General features: G+C 50.6%; 1 protein-coding gene across 1 annotated transcript; it reads left to right on the top strand.

Annotated features, from left to right (window-relative positions):
• Nucleotides 1-3,396: 3,396 nt before the first annotated feature.
• LRRC4 (leucine rich repeat containing 4) lies at nucleotides 3,397-5,484 on the top strand. Its single transcript, XM_054399839.1, has 2 exons — nucleotides 3,397-3,434; nucleotides 3,525-5,484. Exons 1-2 carry the CDS (start codon nucleotides 3,397-3,399, stop codon nucleotides 5,482-5,484), a joined length of 1,998 nt encoding a protein of 665 aa, XP_054255814.1.
• The last annotated feature ends 14,408 nt before the right edge of the window (nucleotides 5,485-19,892 follow it).

Here is a 19,892-nt window from a genome sequence, read left to right as displayed (position 1 = left end):
GATGCTCCTTAAACTATCAAATACTAACGATTGAGTCGGGGGGGGTATTTGAGTTTGGTTTTTTAAGTGGTTTTCTGGGTGGGAGGGGGAGAGGGGAGGGAGAAGTTGAAAACCCTATGATAAATTGGGGGGAGGGGATTTGAATGATAAATTTTGAAGCGGGGGGGGATGTTTGGGGGGGAGATTTTTTAAAGACACCCCCCCCAAAATTAAAATAGGAGGAAGGGAGGAGGAGGAATCTCCTTAAAGCCATCAAACACAGATTGAGTCGGGGGGTATTAAGAGGTCAGGGAGGGAGGGGAGGTTTGAAACCCTCTGATAAAATTTGGGGGAGGGATTTTGAAGCGGGGGGGGGGGAGATTTTTAAAGACACCCCCCCCCAAAATTAAAATAGGAGGAAGAGGAGGAGGAGGAATCTCCTTAAAGCCATCAAACAGATTGAGTCGGGGGGTATTAAGAGGTCGGGGAGGGAGGGGAGGTTTGAAACCCTCTGATAAAATTTGAGGGGGGGGTTGGGGGGGGAGGGGTCTTTGGGTTGGGGGGGGATTTCGAAGGGGGGTGTGTTAAGGTTTTGGGGGGGGTGGGGGGGGGTTGCTGGGTGCTGAGCATCGCGATGCGTCAGCAATTCCTCGGCACTGGCAAGTGAAGGACAAAAGGATGCGAGAGCCGCCTGCGCGGCTGCTGCTCGCTGCTGCTTTCTGCTGCCGCTCTGCTGCTTCTTTCTCTTCGTTCCGCGCCCCGCGGAACATTTCCGCGGGGTGTCCCGTCCCCCCCCCTCCCCTTCCCTCCTTCCCTTTACTTCCCTTATTTATAACACACCCCCACCCCCCCCACCCCCACCCCCCCTCCCACCCCTTACGACGGACCATGCCCGGCGACATCACTGCCACCACCACCACCACCACCGCCGCCGCCACCACCATCATCATCATCATCGCCGGCACCAGCAACACCCCCCCCCGCTGCTGAAAAAAAGAGGAGGAGGAGGAGAAGGAGGAGGAGGAGGAGGAGGAGGAGGCGAGAGATCCGCGGGACGCGCAAAACAACGCGGGATAAAAAAAAAAAAAAAAAAAAAAGGGGGGGCTTGGATTTGGGGACCCCCTCTCCCTCCCAACCCTTCCTCTCCTTTAAACCTTAACCTTAATCCTAAAATCCCACCTCGGACCCCCCCCCCCCCCCCTCCTCTTCTTTAATTCCCTGCGCTAAAGAAAAAGGGGGGCGGGGGGAGGGGGGGGAGGCTCGGTTTGCTCCGCGTTTTTTTTCCGCGGGTTTTATTATTTCTTTTATTTATCTTTTTCTTTTTTTTTTTTTTTTTTTTTTTGGGGGAGTGGGGTGTGTGTGTGCGCTTTTATTTTTGGGGGGTGATTTTTTAGGGGGGGTTTGGAGGTAGGAAATCCGTTGCTTTTTACCTGCATTTTTTTTTTTTGCCCTTTGGGGGCTATTTTTAGAGCCCATTTTTTTCCAGCCTTAATTTGACCCCCCCCCTCCTTTTCTGCCCCCCCCCCCACATTCCTTACCCCCCCATTTTTATTTTCCTTTTCCCCAGCTTTTCCTTTTAATTTTTAACCTTTTATTGGGTTTTGTCACATTTTTCTTTTATTTTCATCTTTCATCTTTATTCTCCCCCTTTTTCCTTTCCTCCCCTTTTACTTTCCTTTTTTTCCTTTCTATTTTTTCTTTTCCCTTTTCCCCCCATTTCCCCTCTTTTTAATTTTCCCTTTATTTTCACCCTCCTTTCTCCTCTTCTCTTCTTTCCTTCCCTTTATTTTCCCTTTATTTTCTTTCCCCTTTTATTCCCTTTTATTTTATTCTCCCTTCCTTTTATTTCCCCTTTATTTTATTTCCCTTTTCATTTTCTTCCCCCTTTATTCCCATTTTCCTCTTCCTCCCCCATTCCCAGTTCCCTTTATCCCCATTTCTGCCTTATTTTTATTTTTCTTGCTTCTTTCCCTTATTTTTTTCCCTTATCCCATTTTTTCAACTTTTCTTTCTCCTTTTATTTTTAATTGCCCCTTTTCACTACCCCTATTTCCCCTCTTTTTTCCTTTTTAGTCCCTTTCCCCCTCTCTTTTAGTCCTTTTTTATTTCCCCCTTCTTTTATCTCCCTTTCTTTCTTTCTATTTTTATTTTCCCCTATTTATTTTAATTCTCCCCTTATTTTTCATTTTCTTCCCCCTTTCTTTTCCTTTTTCTTTCCCCCTTATTTCTCTTTTCATTTTCTTCCCCCCTTTAATTTTACTTGATTTCCCTTTTTAAATTTTCATTTTAATTTTCTTTTTCATTTTCTTTCCCTATTTCATTTTCTTTGCATTTTTCCTTTTCCCCTTTTCTTTCCCCTTTCTTTTCTTCCTTCCCCCCCCCCTTTTATTTTTCTATTTTATTTTAACTTTTTAATCTCAATTTAATTTTCATTTTTATTCCCATTTCTCCTTTCATTTCCCACCCCAACTTTAACCCCGTTTTCCCCTCCACTTTTTTTTTTTCTCCCTTTCCCCCCTTTCCCCCTCCCCACTCCCTTCCATTCCCTCCCCAGTATCCCCCCCACCAGCCATGCTGGTCCCTCCTGCCCCCCCGGCTCTGCCCCACGGCCGGAGCTGCCACCCCAGGTGCCCGGCGGGGCTGACAGCTCCGGGGGGCTGCGGGGCCCCTGCTTAGCGGAGCCTCCCTCCCTCCCCCCACCCCAGTTTTTGTCCTTTACACCCCCAAACCTCCTCCCCCCACCACCTTGTACCTTCCCCCCTGCAACCTCCAGGAGCCATTTTCTCTTTTTTTTTTTTTTGGCCTCATTTTTATACTGGACCTAACCCCCCCCCCCGCCCCTCCACTTTCAACCTCCCCCTCAGGTAGGTGCCACTTTAATTATTGTTTTTATTTTTTTGGGGGGGAGGGGGTTTCCTTACACCCCTCCCCCATCACCTACTGTTGGTCTTTTAAAGAGGGAGGGGGGGGTGGGGGCTGTCCTAACCCCTTTTTTTCTTCTCCTCATTCTTGGTGACCTCCCCCCCCAATCTCCTAAACCAAGGCCCCCCCCCTCTTAAAAGCAGCCCATCCCCTCCAAAAACCAACCCCCCAAAATCACCCCCCTGACTCAAAACCATCCTTCCCCTCCCCCACCTCCAAAACCCAGTACCCCTCTTCCCCCATCTTAAAACCAGCCCCCAGCCCCCTCTACTCTTGACCAAGCCAGAACCAGAAGAAAGGTGGTGGTGGTGCTAACTGGTGGTACCGGTGGTCGATGGTCGGTGGTGCTGGTGGTGGTGGGACACACACGCACCCCAACAGGACCCCCTCCAAAACTGCTTCTTCCTTCTCCATACCGCCCTCCCCCCCGAACCTCCAACCAACCCCAACCCCAAACCTCCCCCAGATGATGGTGAATGATGATCGTGCCACATCATGAAGCTCTTGTGGCAGGTAACTCTGCACCACCACCAGCAGCAGCAGCACCAGTATCACCAGTACGACCACCACCACCACCATCATCATCATCACCACCACCATCATCATCATCAACCTTGGCCGAGTCGTCACCGGGCGTGGAGAGCAGCTTTGGTTTCCTACTTGACGGTCCACGCGTGGATCTTCTACGTGGCCGCCGCCTCTCCCGGCCCTCAGAGCTGTCCCTCCGTCTGTTCCTGCACCAACCAGTTCAGCAAGGTGGTTTGTAACCGGCGTGGCCTGGCCGAGGTGCCCCCGGGCATCCCCTCCAACACCCGGTATCTCAACTTGATGGAGAACAACATCCAGCTGATCCAAGCGGACACCTTCCGGCACTTGCATCACTTGGAGGTCCTCCAGTTGGGTCGGAACTCCATCAGGCAGATAGAAGTCGGGGCCTTCAACGGCTTGGCCAGCCTCAACACCTTGGAGCTCTTCGATAACTGGTTGACCGTCATCCCCAGCGGAGCTTTTGAGTACCTCTCCAAGCTGAGGGAGTTGTGGTTGAGGAACAACCCCATCGAGAGCATCCCCTCCTACGCCTTCAACCGGGTGCCCTCCCTCATGAGGTTGGACCTCGGGGAGCTGAAGAAGTTGGAGTACATCTCGGAAGGGGCTTTCGAAGGCTTGTACAACCTCAAGTATCTGAATCTGGGGATGTGCAACATCAAGGACATGCCCAACCTGACCCCTCTGGTGGGCTTGGAGGAGCTGGAGATGTCGGGTAACCACTTCCCCGAGATCAAACCCGGCTCCTTCCACGGCCTCAAGTCCCTCAAGAAGCTCTGGATTATGAACTCTCAAATCAACCTGATCGAGAGGAACGCCTTCGACGACCTGACGGCCTTGGTGGAACTCAACCTGGCCCACAACAACCTCTCCTCCTTACCCCACGACCTCTTCGCTCCTCTGAGGTACTTGGTGGAGCTCCACCTGCACCACAACCCCTGGGACTGCGACTGCGACATCCTGTGGCTGTCTTGGTGGCTCCGGGAGTACATCCCCACCAACTCCACCTGCTGCGGGCGCTGCCATGCCCCGCTTCACATGAGGGGCAGGTTCCTGGTGGAGGTGGACCAAACCTCCTTCCAGTGCTCAGCGCCCTTCATCATGGACGCCCCCACGGACCTCAACATCTCCGAGGGGAGGGTGGCGGAGCTCAAGTGCCGGACTCCTTCCATGTCTTCGGTCAGGTGGCTGCTGCCCAACGGGACGGTGCTGAGCCACGCTTCCAACCACCCCCGGATCTCCGTCCTCAACGACGGCACCTTGAACTTCTCCCACGTCCTGCTGACGGACACCGGGCTCTACACCTGCATGGTGACCAACGTGGCCGGCAACTCCAACGCCTCGGCTTACCTCAACGTGAGCACCGCCGAGCTCAACACTTCCAACTACAGCTTCTTCACCACCGTCACGGTGGAGACCACCGAGGTCTCCCCGGAGGAGATCTCCCCCAAGTTCGGCAAGCCGGTTCCCACCACCTCCACCGGTTACCAACCGGCTTACACCACCACCACCACTGTTCTGGTCCAGACCACCAGGACCCCGAAGCAGGTGGCCGTCCCCACCGCCGACTCGACCGACAAGATGCAAACCAGCTTGGACGAAGTGATGAAGACCACCAAGATCATCATCGGCTGCTTTGTGGCCGTCACCCTCTTGGCCGCCGCCATGCTCATCGTCTTCTACAAGCTCCGCAAGAGGCACCAACAGCGCAGCACCGTCACGGCCGCCAGGACGGTGGAGATCATCCAGGTGGATGAGGACATCCCACCCAGCGCGGCCGCCGCCGCCAACACCGCTACCAACACCTCGGTGGCGCCGGCGGGCGGTGGCGGCGGTGCCGGTGGCAGCTCAGGTGAGGTGTTGCCCACCCTCCACGACCACATGAACTTCACCACCTACAAAGCGGGGGGCCACGGGGCTCACTGGACAGAGAACAGTTTGGGCAACTCTTTGCACCCCCCCGGGACAACTCTGGCTGAGCCTCCCTATATAATCCAAACCCACCCTAAGGACAAGGTGCAGGAGACCCAAATATGACTTGATTTTAGGGTTGTTATTCTTTTTGTTTTGGTTGGTTGGTTTTGGGTTGGTTTTTTTTTTTTTTTGGGGGGGGGGATGGTGTGGGGAATGGGGGTGGGGGGGGTGTTGTTGCGGGGGAGGGGTTGGGAGGGATTTTTGTCTCTTTTTTTTTTTTTGGGGGGGTGGTGATTTTCACCTCTCCCCCTCCCTTTCACCCCTTCCCCTCCCAATGCAATAGAAGACAAAAAAAAAAAATCAAAAAAAAAAAAAAGATGGGGGGGGGAAAAGAAAAGGGGAAACAGTTACAAAAAAAAAATAGACAATAACTTTTGTACAGAGATGGTTTTTGGAATTTTTGGTTTGGGTTTGGGTTTTTTGGGGGTGGGGAGGATACAATTTTGGGGTTTCTTTGGTTTTTTGGACGTGTTTCTTCTACCTGATGGGCTGAGAGAGCAGCGAATTCTGGCAAAGCCTCAAAAAAAAAAACCCTAGGAAACTACCCACCCTATCCCCTCCCTGCCCCAGATTCCAGATGTAAGCCCCAAACTATCCAACATAACCCCAAAACCCCAAGAAATTGCCCCCAACCCCCCAAAAATTGTCCCCACCCCCAAGAAATTGTCCCCAACTCCCTAGAAACCACCCCAAACTCCCAAGAAAATGTCCCAAAACTTCAAGAAATTGTCCTCCCCAAAAAACCCCAAAATTGCCCCACTCCTCAAAAAAATTGCCCTAGAACCTCCAGAAATTGCCCCAATCCCCAGGAATTTGCCCCAAAACATCAAGAAATTGCCCCAAACCCCAAGAAATAACCCCCAAACCTCAAGGAATTGTCCTGATCCCCAAGAAACTGCCCCAAAACCTTAAGAAATTGCCCTGAATCCCAAGTAATAATCCCCAAACCTCAAGAAATAGCTCCAAAACGCCAATAAATTACTCCCAAATCAACAAAATTAGCCCCAAAACTCAAGAAACTGCCCCCAAACCTCAGGAATGAACCCTAAAAACCTCAAGGAATTGTCCCAACCTCCAAGAATTAACTCTAAAAGCCTCAAGGAATTGTCCAAACCCCGAAGAATTAACCCTAAAACCTCAAAAAATTGCCCCCAAATTCCAAGAAATTACCCCCAGATCACCAGAATAAGCCCCAAAACTCAAGAATTTGCCCCCAAGACCCCCAAGAAATTGCCCCAAAAAGTCAAGGAATCACCCCAAATTAAAAAAAAAAAAAAACAATGCTCCAAACTCCTGAAATTACTCCTAAAACGTCAAGGAATTGCCCCAAATCCACAAAAAAAGCTCCAAAACTCCAGAAATTACCCCTAAAACTTAATGTATTGCCCCAAATCTCAAGGTATTACCACAAAACTCCATGACCTCCCCAAAAAAATCAACAAAATAAATCCCAAAACCTCAACTGCCCCAAATAAAAAAAAAACAAGCCTCCAAACTCCAGAAATTGCCTCAAACCCCCCAAAATTGCCCCCAACCTCATGAAATTACCCCCAAAATATAAGATAAAGCCCAAAACTTCACAATATTACCCCAACCCCCCGTGAAGTGACCCCCAAAATCAACAAAGTATATCCCCAAAACAGAAGAAATTGCCCCCAAAACTTGAGATGTTACCCCCCAAATCCAAGAAATTACTCTAAAATCTCAGGAAGTAACCTCAAAATCACAAGAAAAAAACCTCCAGAAATGACCCCAAAACCTCAAGAAATTCCCCACAAATACCAAGAAATTACTCCAAAACCCAAGAACCTCCAAAATTCAAGAGATAACCCCCCCAAAAATTGAAGAATTCCTCTCAAAACTCAAGGATTCCCTTCAATATCAAGATATTACACCCGAAACTCCAAGAAAGAACATAAAATCTCAAGAAATCACCTCCAAATATCACCAAATCAGCCCAATACTCGAGAAATGACCCCCAAAATCCAGGAAATAACCCCAAATCTCAATAAACAACACCCCAAAAGCAAAAAGCTACCTCAGAACTCCAAGAAACAATCCCCAAAACTCAAGAAATTGCCCCAAATCCAATACACTCTCCCAAAACGTTAAGAGATTGCCCCTAAAGCTCAAGAAACGACCCCCAAAATCTCAACGTTTTAGCATAAAAACTCAAGGAATTGCCCCAAAACCTCATGAAATTTCATGAATTTCACCCCAAAAACTCAATTACCCCCAAACCCCTCGAAATGACTCCAAAATCTGAAGGAAAGATCCCAAAGCTCAACAAATTACCCCCCAAAAGTCAAGAAATCACCCCAAAACCTCAAGAATTTACCTCAAACCTCAAGAATGGACCCCAACCTCCCTTCAAAGTTACTCTAATTGCCCCCAAACTCAACAAATTAGCCCCAAAATCAAGAAATTACCCGCCAAAATACAAGAAATTACCCCAAAACCACAGGAAATGACCCAACATCTCAAGAATTTACCCCAAAACCTCAATGACCCCAAAACCCCTCGAAATGACTGCAAAAATCTCAAGGAAAGATCCCAAAGCTCAAAAAATTACCCCCAAAAGTCAAGAAATCATACCAAAAATTCAAGATTTTACCCCAAACCTCAAGAACGGACCCCAGCCTCCCTTCAAAGTTACTCTAATTGCCCCCAAACTCAACAAACTAGCCCAAAAGTCAAGAAATTGCCCCCAAAAGTCAGGCAATTAACCCCTGAAATACAAGAAATTACCCCAAACCCATAGGAAACGACCCAAAATCTCAAGAATTTACCCCAAACTCTCAATTACCCCAGAACCACATGAAATTACCCCCAAAACCTCAAGAAATCATCCAAAACTCAAGAAATACCCCCCAATCAATTAATTGCCCCTTAAAGACAAGAAATCGCCCCCAAAGTCCAACAAATGCCCCCAAAACCTCAAGAATTTCCCCCAAATCAGAGCATTTTACCCCCAAAACTCGATGACCCCCAAATGCTTTGAAATGCCTCCAAAATCTCAAGAACCGACCCCAAAACTTGATGAATCACCCCAAGAAGTCAAGAACTCAGCCCTGAGTCCAAGGAATGACCCCAAAAGGCAAACAAACCCCCCCAAAATGCAAGAGGTTGCCCCCAAAATCCAAGAAATTACCCCAAAATCACAACAAATTATCCCCCAAAACCTCTATTAACCTCTCCCCCCTCCCCCACACCAAATTACCTAAAATTCAAGAAATAACTCCAAATCCAGTAAGGTATTCCCCAAACCTCAAGCATTTACCCAAAATCGCAAGAATTTACCCCAGTACCTCAGTGCCCCCCCAACAAGCCTAAAACCTCAATAAATTCACCAAAACAAGAAATAACCCCCCCCCAAAATAATCAACAAATCACCCCAAAAGTAAAAATAACCCCAAAAGTCAAGAAATCACTCCCCAAATCCAAGCAACTACTCACCCCCCCAAAAAAAAAACCCTAGGAAATGCCTCAAAATCTTACGAATTTACCCCAAAACCTTAACTCTCCCAAAATCTCACAAAAATTACCCCAAAAGTAAAAAAAAAAAAATCAACCCCAAAAAGTCAAGAAATCACTCCCCAAATCCAAGCAACTACTCCCCCCCCCAAAAAAAAAACAACAAAAACCCTAGGAATTGCCCCAAAACCTCATGAATTTACCCCAAAACCTTAACTCCCCCAAAAACCTCACAAAAATTATCCCAAAAGTAAACAAAACTCAACCCCAGAAAGTCAAGAAATCACTCCCCAAACCCAAGCAACTACCCCCCCCAAAAAACAAACCCTAGGAATTGCCCCAAAACCTCACGAATTTACCCCAAAACCTCAACTCCCCCCAAACCTCACAATAATCACCCCAACCCCCCCAAATTACCCCAAAACTCCACAAATTACCCTAAAACCAACCCCCCCGACACTCAAAAACCCACCCCCAAGCCCTCCTCCCCGAATCACCTCAACGCCCCCCAAAATTAGCCCAAACCCCTTCAAATTCACCCCAAAACTCTCTCCCTGCCCTCCCCTCCCCTTTTCCTCTCCCTTTCTATTTTTACAAGGAGGGGGGAGGAGAAAACCCACCCCAAAAACACCTCAAATGTGCCCATTCCGGTGGCAGGACCCCGGAGGGAGGTATTTTCTAGGGGGGGTAGCAGTTGGGGGAGGTGACCTCATTATTTTTTGGGGTGGGGGTTAAATATGCCCCCACCCCCCCTCCCCCTTTTAATGCCTTTTCCCCCCCTCCTCTAATTCACATCAGTTGACTCCAGTTCAGCCAAAATCGTCCAAATGCAATAAATTTACTTTTTTTTTTTTTTTCCTGGGGAAGGGGAGGGAGGTATTGGTGTATTGTTTTGGGGAGTATGCTTGGGGTTTAATTAATAATTGTTTTTTTTTTTTGGGGGGGGAGGGAGGTCACCTGCAATGAATTAAAAGCAAAAAAAAAAAATAACAACAAAACTCCCCAAAAAACCCAAACCCTAAAAAAAAAAAAAAAAAAACCAGCAAAAAAAAACCCAAATAAAAACCTCCCCACCCAAAAAATTTAGGTTATAAAAAAAAACAAAAACAAAACCAAAACACCTCAAACCCCCTCCTTTTTTTTTTTTTTTTTTCTTTAAGGGGGGGAAAATTTGAGATTGATTATTTTGAAAGTATATAAAAGAGGTACCCCCCCCAAATCGTTTCCTCATCTCTTTACAGGGCTAAAGGCTCCTGAAAATGGAGGGGGGGGGGGGAAAGAAGAATATATTTGGGGGGTCCCCCCCCCTCTAAAAAAATAGGAGACTTGACCTATGATTGTAGAACAAATTTTAGCTGTTTTTAGTCTTTTTTTCTGGAGAGGGAGGAGGAATGCTATAAGAATGGGGAGGGGGTAACCCCTCCCTCCCTCTCCTCTCTTCCCTCTTTAAATTCCCTCCCCCTTGAATGTTGTGGAATGGGGAGGGGGGGGGGGGGAGAGCAATTAAAGGGCTTTTTTAATTGGGGAGGGGGGGAAATGTTCTTAAGCTTGATGATGGAAACCACCAGCATCTGAGGTGGCTTCTTTTTGAGGGGGAATCCCTTCTTATATTTCAAGGGGGGGTCCTCACTTTTAAAAGGGGAAGGGGGGAGGGGGGTGCATCCTCATTAATTATTATTTTGGAGGTGGAGAGGGTTGGTTGTGATGCAAGTGTGGGGGGATGTGCCTCCCCTCCACACCCCCCCTCCCAATTTTCCTCCCCCCAGCACTGAAATTCCTTCTTTTAAGCTTTAAAAAAAAAAAAAAAAAAAAAAAAGTGAATTATTGGATGGATACAAAACCTGATGGGGTTTTAATTTTTTTTTTTTTTTTTTTTTTGCGGGGGGGAAGGAGGGAGGGGGGGAATTGAAGGGTGGGTGTAAAATTTTGGGGGGGGGGGGAGGTCTTGTGGTGGTTGGTTTGGGGGGGAGGGGGTGGGAAGGGGAGGGAGGGGTGTCATTAAAATTATCTCTATATCTATATCTATGTAATGGACACCAAACTCTTAGAGCGATGAAAAACAGAAAACAAAACATAAAGAAAAAAAAAAAAAACAACAAAGAAAGGAAACAACAAAACAAGGAAAAAAAATCACAACAAAAAAAGATAACAAAAAAAAAAAAACAACACCCCAAACGTGTATTTTTGTATTTTAATAAATATTGTTCCACATTTTTAAAGGTGTGTGGCTGAGGGGGGGAGGGAGGGAAGGAGGGAGGGACACACAAAAATTGGTGACTGCTCCCCCCCCCTCTCCCCTCACCCCCCCACACCTGCTCACCATTTATCCTGCTCTGACAACTTTTTGTCTTCCAAAAGATTTTTTTTGTTTTACTGGTGGTTTTTTTTTTTTTTTTTTTTTTTTTTTTTTTTTTTTGGGGGGGGGTTGGTTTGGGTTTATTTCTAATTAAAAATGATGAATTTAGGGGACACACACACCCACCCCACAAAAAATACTATTTGGGGGGGGGGAGGTTAATAGTTGCCCCTCCCAATCCATTTATCCTACTCTGAGAAGTTTTTGCCTTCCAAAAGATTTTATTTTTGATGTTTATTGTTTGGGTTGATTTTTAACTAAAAATGGTGAATTTGGGGGGTGGGGAATGGATTTGGGGGGGGCACCACAAAAATAATTAGGGGGGGGTTGGTAAATAGGTGCTCCTCCCATCCATTTATCCTACTCTGAGAGGTTTTTGCTTTCCAAAAGATTTTATTGTTGATGTTTATTGTTTGGTTTGATTTTTAACTAAAAATAGTGACTTTTTTTGGGGGGGGAGGATATGGATTTGGGGGGACACCACAAAAAACTGGGGGGAGAGGGGGGAGCAAGTAAATAGGTGTCCCCCTCCCCAAGCCATTTATCCCACTCTGAGCACTTTTTGCCTTCAAAAGGTTTTAATTTTGCTGCTTTTTTGTTTTGTTTTGTTTTGTTTTTTTTTTCTGGTGGTGAAATAAACTAAAAATAGTGAATTGGGGGGGAGGAAATGGGAGGAAATTGGGGTTGGGGGCACACCAGTAGGTTTGAGTACCCAGTGTCACCCTGTTCTGGTTGGCACCCAGGTAAGATGCCATCTCCCACCAAAACTGGGGTGCAGTCCGTTGGTGGCATCGCAGTGGGGGATAACTGGGGGGTGCTGTATGGGGACTTTGGGACCTCCCAGTTGTGTGGGCAACACAAGGGCCTCGGGGTGCTGATGGCAGGGGGCACAAGGACCTCTGGGTGCTGGCAGCGGGGACGTGGGGGGACCTGGGTGCTGGAGACACTGAGCTCCAGGTGCACAGGGACACGAGGTCCCCTGGGTGCTGATGGTGGGGGGATGCCAGGACTGCCAGGTGCTGGCAGCAGGGATGCAAGGTCCTCTGGGTGCTGGCAGCAGGGACGTGGGGTGACCTGGGTGCTGGTGGCATGGAACAAGGCCCTCTGGGTGCCAGCAGCAGGGACACAAGGTGCCCTGGGTACCAGTGACAGGGACAAGGAGTGCCATGGGTGCTGGTGACAGGGACTCAAGGATTTCTAGGTGCTGGTGGGCAGGGAGATGGGGTGCCCTGCGTGCTGGTGCTGGGGACACCAGGATGCCAGCTTCATGGAGAAAGCAGCACCCCCAGCTCTGTTGGGGACATGGGGTCCCCCTGGGTGCCAGTGACAGGGACACAGGGTGAACAGGGTGGTGGGGACATGGTGCCCTCCAGGTGCTGGTGGTAGGGTCACAAGGTGTCTGAGGTATTGGTGGTGGAGACATGGTCACCCTTGGGTGCTGGTTGTGGGGACATGGGGAAACCCTCAGGTGCCAGCTGTAGGGTCACTTGTCCCCTGGCCATGTGGAGACATGGGGGACCCTTGGGTGCTGGTTGTGGGGACATGGGGAAACCCCCAGGTGCCAGCTGTAGGGTCACTTGTCCCCTGGCCATGTGGAGACATGGGGACCCTTGGGTGCTGGCAGCAAGGACATTGGGTGCCCTTGGGCTCCCGTGCCGGGGACACGAGGTGCCCTGAGTGCTGTCAGTGGTGACATGGCGTGCCCTGGTGACACTGGTGTCCCCAGGGTGCCTTGCAGAGCAGCCCTGGGGCCACCCTTGTGCCATTACCATGTGCTTGTAGCCAGGGGGCTGGCACCAGGGGAGTGGACCTGAGGTCCCCAGGCGGGAGCTGGGGAGGGGGCACACTATCACCGGGGTCACCAACCCCTGTGCCAGCACCGAGCCCTCCTCACACAATGTCCTTGGGATTCTGGGGGAGGGGGGGGCCAGGCTTGGAGGGTTGGCTTAGGCCTTTTGGGTGGCATAGGCCTTTTAGGGAGGTTTAGGCCTTTGGGGTGGTTTAGGGGTTGGGGCAGTTTTAGGCCTTTTGGGTGGCTTAGGCCTTTTGGGGGGGGTTAGGCCTTTGGAGTGGTTTAGGGGTTGGGGCAGTTTTAGACCTTTTGGAGATTTTAGGCCTTTCAGAGTGGTTTAGGCCTTTGGGTGGGTTTAGGCATTTTTGGGGTGGTTTAGGACTTTTAGGGTGGTTTAGGCCTTCTGAAGGATTTTAGGCCTTTGAGTGCCTTAGGCCTTTGGGGGGGGGTTTAGGCCTTTGGGGGGGGTTTAGGCCTTTGGGGTTTGTTTTGGGTTAGTTTTTAAGATTTGGAGATGTTTTAAGATTTTATATATTTTTTTAAATACATATATGAGAATATATTAATATATTTAATAGTAATATATATATGAATAAATATATTTATTTTACTTAGGATTTTGGGGGAAGTTTTTTTGAAGCCTTTTTGGTGTTTTTAAGCTTTTTTTTTTGGTAATTTCTTTCCAGGATTTTTGTAGCCTTTTTTTGTTGTTGTTTTTTTTTTTTTTTAAGGTTTGTTTTGATGTATTTTAGACTTCTTTTTTCCTTTTTTTTTTTTTTTTGTGGAGGGTGGGGGTGTTAGGCTTTCTGGAATCTTTTCATGCTGTTTTGTGATGTTTTAGGCTTTTGGTGGTTATTTTAGGCTTTTTATTGTTGTTTTTCTTTATAATTATTTCCCCCCCCCGTTTTTTAGGGATTCTTTGGGTTGCTTTGAGGCTTTTGGAGGCTTATTCTTTAACGCTTTTTGGGGATGTTGTAGGCACTTGGGAAGAGTTTTTTGGTTATATTTTAGGCTGGGGAAGTTGTTTGCTTTCTTTTAACCTTTTGAAAAACTTTTAAGGCTTTTGCCTTCTTGTAAAGGCTTTTCTAGGTTTATTTTTAGGCTTTTGGGGTTACTTTAGTTGTGGTTTTTTGTTTTTTTTTGTTTTTTTTTTTTTTTTTTTTTTTTTTTTTTTGTGGTGCTTTTTAGGCATTTGGGGAATGTTTTAGGCACCTGGGACTTTTTTGGTTACATTTTTGGCTCTTGGGGGCGCTTTTTTTTTTTGGTCTGGTTGGTTTTTAAAATCTTTTTAGATGTTTTTTTAAAGCTTTTGAATTTTTTTAGGGCTTTTTTAGTTTTGTTTTTAGGCTTTTTGAGTTTCTTTAGGCTTTCTGTGGTGTTTTTAGACATGCTTGTTTTGTTGTTAAGGCTTTTCTATTTTTTTTTTTAGGGCATTTTAGGCTTCTTTGAGCCTTTCTTAGGCTTTTTGGGGTGTGTTTTAGGCCTTTTGGGGGGGTGTTTAGGCTTTTTGGTGGTTTGTTAGGCTTCTTTTTTTTGCTTATTTTAAAGTAATTTTGGCTTTTTTTTTTTTTTTTCAGTAAAACCCCTTAATATTTTTACCCCAGCACCTCCCTGGCTTCCTCTTCATGTGCCACCCCCAAAAAGGCTCCATGATGTCACCTCCATCCATTTTCCATGGCACAAACTCCACAGTGCCACCACCAGCCCATTCCCATGGCTCCAAGGTACCACTGCCAGCCCATTCCCATGGCTCCAAGGTGCCATCCCCAGCCCCTTTCCATGCCCTCCAAGGTGCCATCCCTAGCCCCTTCCCATGGCTCCACGGTGCCACCTTCATCTCCTTCCCATGGCACAAACACCACAGTGCCACCCACAGCCCCTTTTCATGCTTCCAAGGTGCCATCCCCAGACGCTTTCCATGGTTCCATGGTGCCACCTTCATGTCCTTCCCATGTCACAAACTCCGCAGTGCCACCCCCCAGCCACAGTGCCACCCAGTACAAGGTCCATGGTGGCACCTCCAACCCCTTCCCACAGCTTTTGAGTGCCATCTCCATCCTCTTTCTGTGCCACAGGTCTCCACGGTGCCATCCCCAGCTCCTTCCCATGGCACAAAGCTCCTCAGTGCCACCCTCACCCCTCTACAGTGGCACCAGGAGATGTTCCCCATGCCTCGCTGTCACCATACAGCCAAGCCCACGCCATGCCCGCTGTGCCAGGCAGGGCTGGCACAGCAGTGTGTGTTCCCAGCCACTTGTACACCTCCTCCCTCGACATGGGGCTCCCGCTAATTATCCTAATTAACTGCAGCTAATTTGGGCTCTGGTACTGCAGTCGGGTTGTTGTTGCAGCTCAGCGGGTTCACCGCGGCAATGTGCCCTGGCACTGCCTCAGTTTGGGTGCTCTCACAGGCTGGCATGGGCACAAGGCTCCGTGGTGCCATCCCCAGCCCCTTCCCATGGCTCCATGGCGCCACCTCCATCTCCTTCCCATGGCACAAAGCTCCAAGGTGCCACCCCCAGCCCCTTCCCATGCCTCCAAGCTGCCATCCCCAGCCCCTTCCCATGGCTCCATGGTGCCACCTCCATCTCCTTCCCATGGCACAAAGCTCCACGGTGCCACCCCCAGCCCCTTCCCATGCCTCCAAGGTACCATCCCCAGCCCCTTCCCATGGCTCCATGGCGCCACCTCCATCTCCTTCCCACGGCACAAAGCTCCACGGTGCCACCCCCAGACCCTTCCCATGCCTCCAAGGTACCATCCCCAGCCCCTTCCCATGGCTCCATGGTGCCACCTCCATCTCCTTCCCATGGCACAAACACCACAGTGTCAGCCCCTTCCCATGCCTCCAAGCTGCCATCCCCAGCCCCTTCCCATGGCTCCACAGTGCCACCTCCATCTCCTTCCCATGGAACAAAGCTCCATGGTGCCACCCCCAGCCCCTTCCCATGGCTCCAAGGTACGATTCCCTAGCCCCTTCCCATGGCACAAACTCCACAACGCCACCTCCAGCCCCTTTCCATGCCCTCAAGGTACCATCCCTAGCCCCTTCCCATGGCTCCATGGTGCCATGTTCATCTCCTTCCCATGGCACAAAGCTCTGTGGTGCCATCTCCAGGCCCTTCCCGTGGCTCCATAGTGCCACCTTCATCTCCTTCATCATGGCACAAAGCTCCACGGTGCCATCTCCAGCCCCTGCCCATAGCTCTACAGTGCCACCTCAATCCCCTTCCAATGGCACAAAGTTCCATGGAGCCACTGTGCCATCCACCATGCCAGGGCTTCCAAAACCTCACCACAACATTCCAGGGAACCATCCCAGCTTCTTGACGTTTCAGTTGTGCCAAGCTCAGTGTCATGGTGCCAGGTGGTGCCACCTGAGTCCTTGGGGGACGTGGCTGGGAGGAGGTCACCCATCCCTAGGCCAGGATTTGGGGAGCTCTGCCCACCCTGTCTTCTCCAGGGCTTGGGATTCATGGATTCACCAGGGGATGGTGGTGGTGCCTAGCAGCATGTCACCAGCTGGTATCACTTTGGGGACATCACTGTGGCTGCCACCTCTGGGACAGGGACAGGAATTGGGCATCCCAGTATGGAGACCTCCCCCTTTAATGGTGCTACTGGTGATGGTGGTGAGGTCCTCCATGCCCTCCAGAGGGCTGGCAAATCCACCAGGATGAGCAAGTGATGGGATCTGTCGTGCCCCAAATCCCAAAGCTCTAGCAGGGGTCATCAACCTGGCTTCCGTGTGGCCTCCCTGCTATGGTTTGGATCCCAGAGGTTGGGAAAATCCATTGGGATAACTGTGGGTAGCTGGGAAGTGAAGGTGGCACCCTAGGGAATGGTGGAAGCTCCAGGAGATGGGATAGAAACCAGGGACCTGCTCAGAAGGTGGTAGGGCCTCATCAGTGCATGATGAGGGATGCTCCAGGGATGCTCCCAGACACGATCCCAGGGTGCTTCCAGGATGGTCCCAGGAATCCTCAAGGGGGGATGCTTCCAGTTTGATCCCAGGATGCTTTCAGGATGCTCCCAGGGATACTCAGGGGGTCCTCAGGGGGATAACTGGGGGGATGCTTCCAGGATGACCCCAGGATAATCCCAGAGATCCTCAGTGGGTGTTTGGTGCAAACCTGGGGGGATGATCCCAGGGATGATCTCAGGATGGTCCTAGGGATGCTCAGGGGGTTCTCAGGGGAGTAACTGGGGGGATGCTTCCAGGATGATCCCAGGGATGATTCCAGGATGGTCCTATGAATGCTCAGGGGGTGTTTGGTGCGAGCTTGTGGGGGATGATCCCAGGGATGATCCCAGGATGGTCCAAGGGATGCTCAAGGGGTGCTTGGGGGAACGATCCCAGGATATTTCCAGGATGGTCCCAGGGATACTCAGGGAGATGATCTCAAGATGATCCTAAGATGCTTCCAGGGATGCTCACAGGGTGCTTGGGGGGATGATCCCAGGCCAGCAGAGAAGCAGGCAGGGAAGCAGGGAAGCAGGGAATCAGAAAAGCAGGCAGGGAAGCAGGCAAGGAAGCAGGGAATGAGGCAGGGAAGCAGGAAAGTAGGGAATCAGGCAAGGCTGCAGGCAGGGAAGCAGGGAAGCTGGTCCAGGGCCATCCCCCCCCCCCCATCCATTCCAGTATGGACTGGTGCCAGCAGTGACCAAGTGCCAGTGCCAGCACCAGTGCCCGGGGGTGGGTGACACATTGGCAGGCACTTGGGGACAGCGTGGGAATGTGGCACAGCCCAGCACCAGGGAGCTTGGGATCGTGCCAGGCTGAGGATGAGGAGGATGAGGAAGAAGAAAGATGAGGAAGAAAAGCTTAAAAAAAGCTTTTTTGCTCCATTCCTGAAGGGTTGGAAATGCTGAGCCAGGGAATTTTATTTTCCTGACCTGGAAATATTTGGATCAGGGCATGAAGAGAAACCTTCCCAGGGGCTGAGGAGCTGGGATGAGGATGAAGATGAGGAGGAAGAAAATGAGGAAGAAAAGCTTAAAAAAGCTTTTTTGCTCCATTCCTGAAGGGTTGGGAATGCTGAGCCAAGGAATTTTTTTATTCCTGACCTGGAAATATTTGGATCAGGGCAATTAAAAAAAACCAAAACTTCCCAGGTGCTGAGGAGCTGGGATGAAGATGAAAAGGAAGAAAATGAGGAAGGAAAGCCTAAAAAGCTCCTTTCTTGCTCCATTCCTGAAGGGTTGGGAATATTGAACCAAGGAAATTTTGTTTTCCTGACCTGGAAATCTTGAAATTAGTGGAAAAAACCCAAAACCTTGCCAGAGGGTGAAGAGCTGGGATAAGGATGATGATGAGGAGGAGGAGGAGGAGAAGGATGTCCTGGCACCCTGGGCACTGCCAAACCCCAGTTCTGGAATTGGGAAACCCAGCAGCCAAAGTGGTTCCTGCTGCAATTCCCAACTGGAAAAATGCTGCATTGCACAACAAGAGCCATGGGCTGGGAAGGAAAGGCAGGGAAGATGGCAGGAGCTGGCATAGGCTGGCAGAGGGGTGCTGGAGGGGGTGACAGGGACTGGCAGGGGCTGGTAGGGACAGGGAAAGGCTGGAAGAGACTGGCAGAGGGTGGCAGGGACTGGCAGGGAGCAGCAGAGGGGAGCTGGAGGCATTGGAAGAGACTAGAGGGGGTGGCAAGAGCTGGCAGAAGGGGCTGAAGGGGTTGGCAGAGGCTGGTAGAGGGTGGTAGGGGCTAAGGAGGGTGGTAGGGGCTGGCAGGAGCTGGCAGAAGCTGGCAAAGGGAAACTCGAGGGGTTGAGAGAGGCTGGAGGGGGTGGCAGGCACTGGCAGGGGCTGGCAAATGGGAACTGGAGGGGTTGGCAGAGACTGGTAGGGACTGGGGGATGCTAGCAGAGGCTGGCAAAGGGTGATGGGCACTGTCAGAGGCTCCAAAGGAGAGCTAGAGGGGTGGCAGGGGCTGGCAGAGGGGAGCTGGAGGAGGTGAGAGGGACTGGCTGGTGCTGGCAGGGGGGAGCTGGAGAGGTTGGCAGGGACTGGCAGAGGGTGGCAGGGACTGGCTGGGACTGGCATAGGGACTGGAGGGGTTGGCAGGGACTGGCTGGGAGACCAGAGGGGTTGGCAGGGACTGGCAAAGGGCTTGCAAAGCGAAGCTGGAGGGCTTGGCAGAGGTTGGAGGGGGTGACAGGGACTGGGAGGGGTGGGAGAGACTGGCAGAGAGTGGCAGAAGGAAGCTGGAGGGAGTGGCAGCTACTGGCAGAGGGTGGCAGGGACTGACAGGGGTTGGAAAAGCGGAGCTGGAGGGGGTGGGAGGGACTGGCAGGGGCTGGCAGAGGGGAACTGAAGGGGGTGGCAGGGACTGGCCGGGGCTGGCAGAAGCCGGAGGGGGTGGCAGAGGCTGGCAGAGAGGAGCTGGAGGAGTTGGCAGAGGCTAGAGGGGGTGTCAGGAACAGCAGAGGGTGGCAGGGACTGGGGGAGGGGTGCTGGGAGAGACTGGGGAGGGCTGGGAGAGGCTGGCAGGATCTGGCAGTGGGGGGGCTGGCAGAGGGTGGTGACGCAGCCAGCAGCGGGCTGGGGGGATGGGGATGTCCCCAGCATCTGGTTGCCAAGGAAACCGATGGGAATCACCCTCCCTGGCAACCCCCAGGGAAGATGCCACCCCATGGCACCCCAGAACGGAGCTGTCACCCCCTAGGAAGGAGCTGTCAACCACCCAGGACGGAGATGCCACCCCTCAAGAGGGAGATGCCACCTCAAAGTCCCCCCAGGACGGAGCTGTTATCCCCCCTGGATGGAGCTGTCACCCGCCCAGGAGGGAGCTGCCACCCCCTAGGAAGGAGATGCCACCCCATGGCACCCTGGAACAGAGCTGTCAC

The sequence above is a fragment of the Indicator indicator genome, chromosome 3 (assembly GCF_027791375.1).
Source record: "Indicator indicator isolate 239-I01 chromosome 3, UM_Iind_1.1, whole genome shotgun sequence".
NCBI classification, from domain to species: domain Eukaryota; kingdom Metazoa; phylum Chordata; class Aves; order Piciformes; family Indicatoridae; genus Indicator; species Indicator indicator.
Note: the sequence above shows the minus strand (reverse complement) of the source record. Positions and strands in the feature narration are given on the sequence as shown.

Excerpts from the sequence above, each read along its gene's own strand:
- LRRC4 (XM_054399839.1), top strand. The coding sequence starts at position 3,397 with ATGAAGCTCTTGTGGCAGGTAACTCTGCACCACCACCA. Across the intron at positions 3,435-3,524 it reads GTAACTCTGCACCACCACCA|TCGTCACCGGGCGTGGAGAG; the intron begins GCAGCAGCAGCA and ends ACCTTGGCCGAG.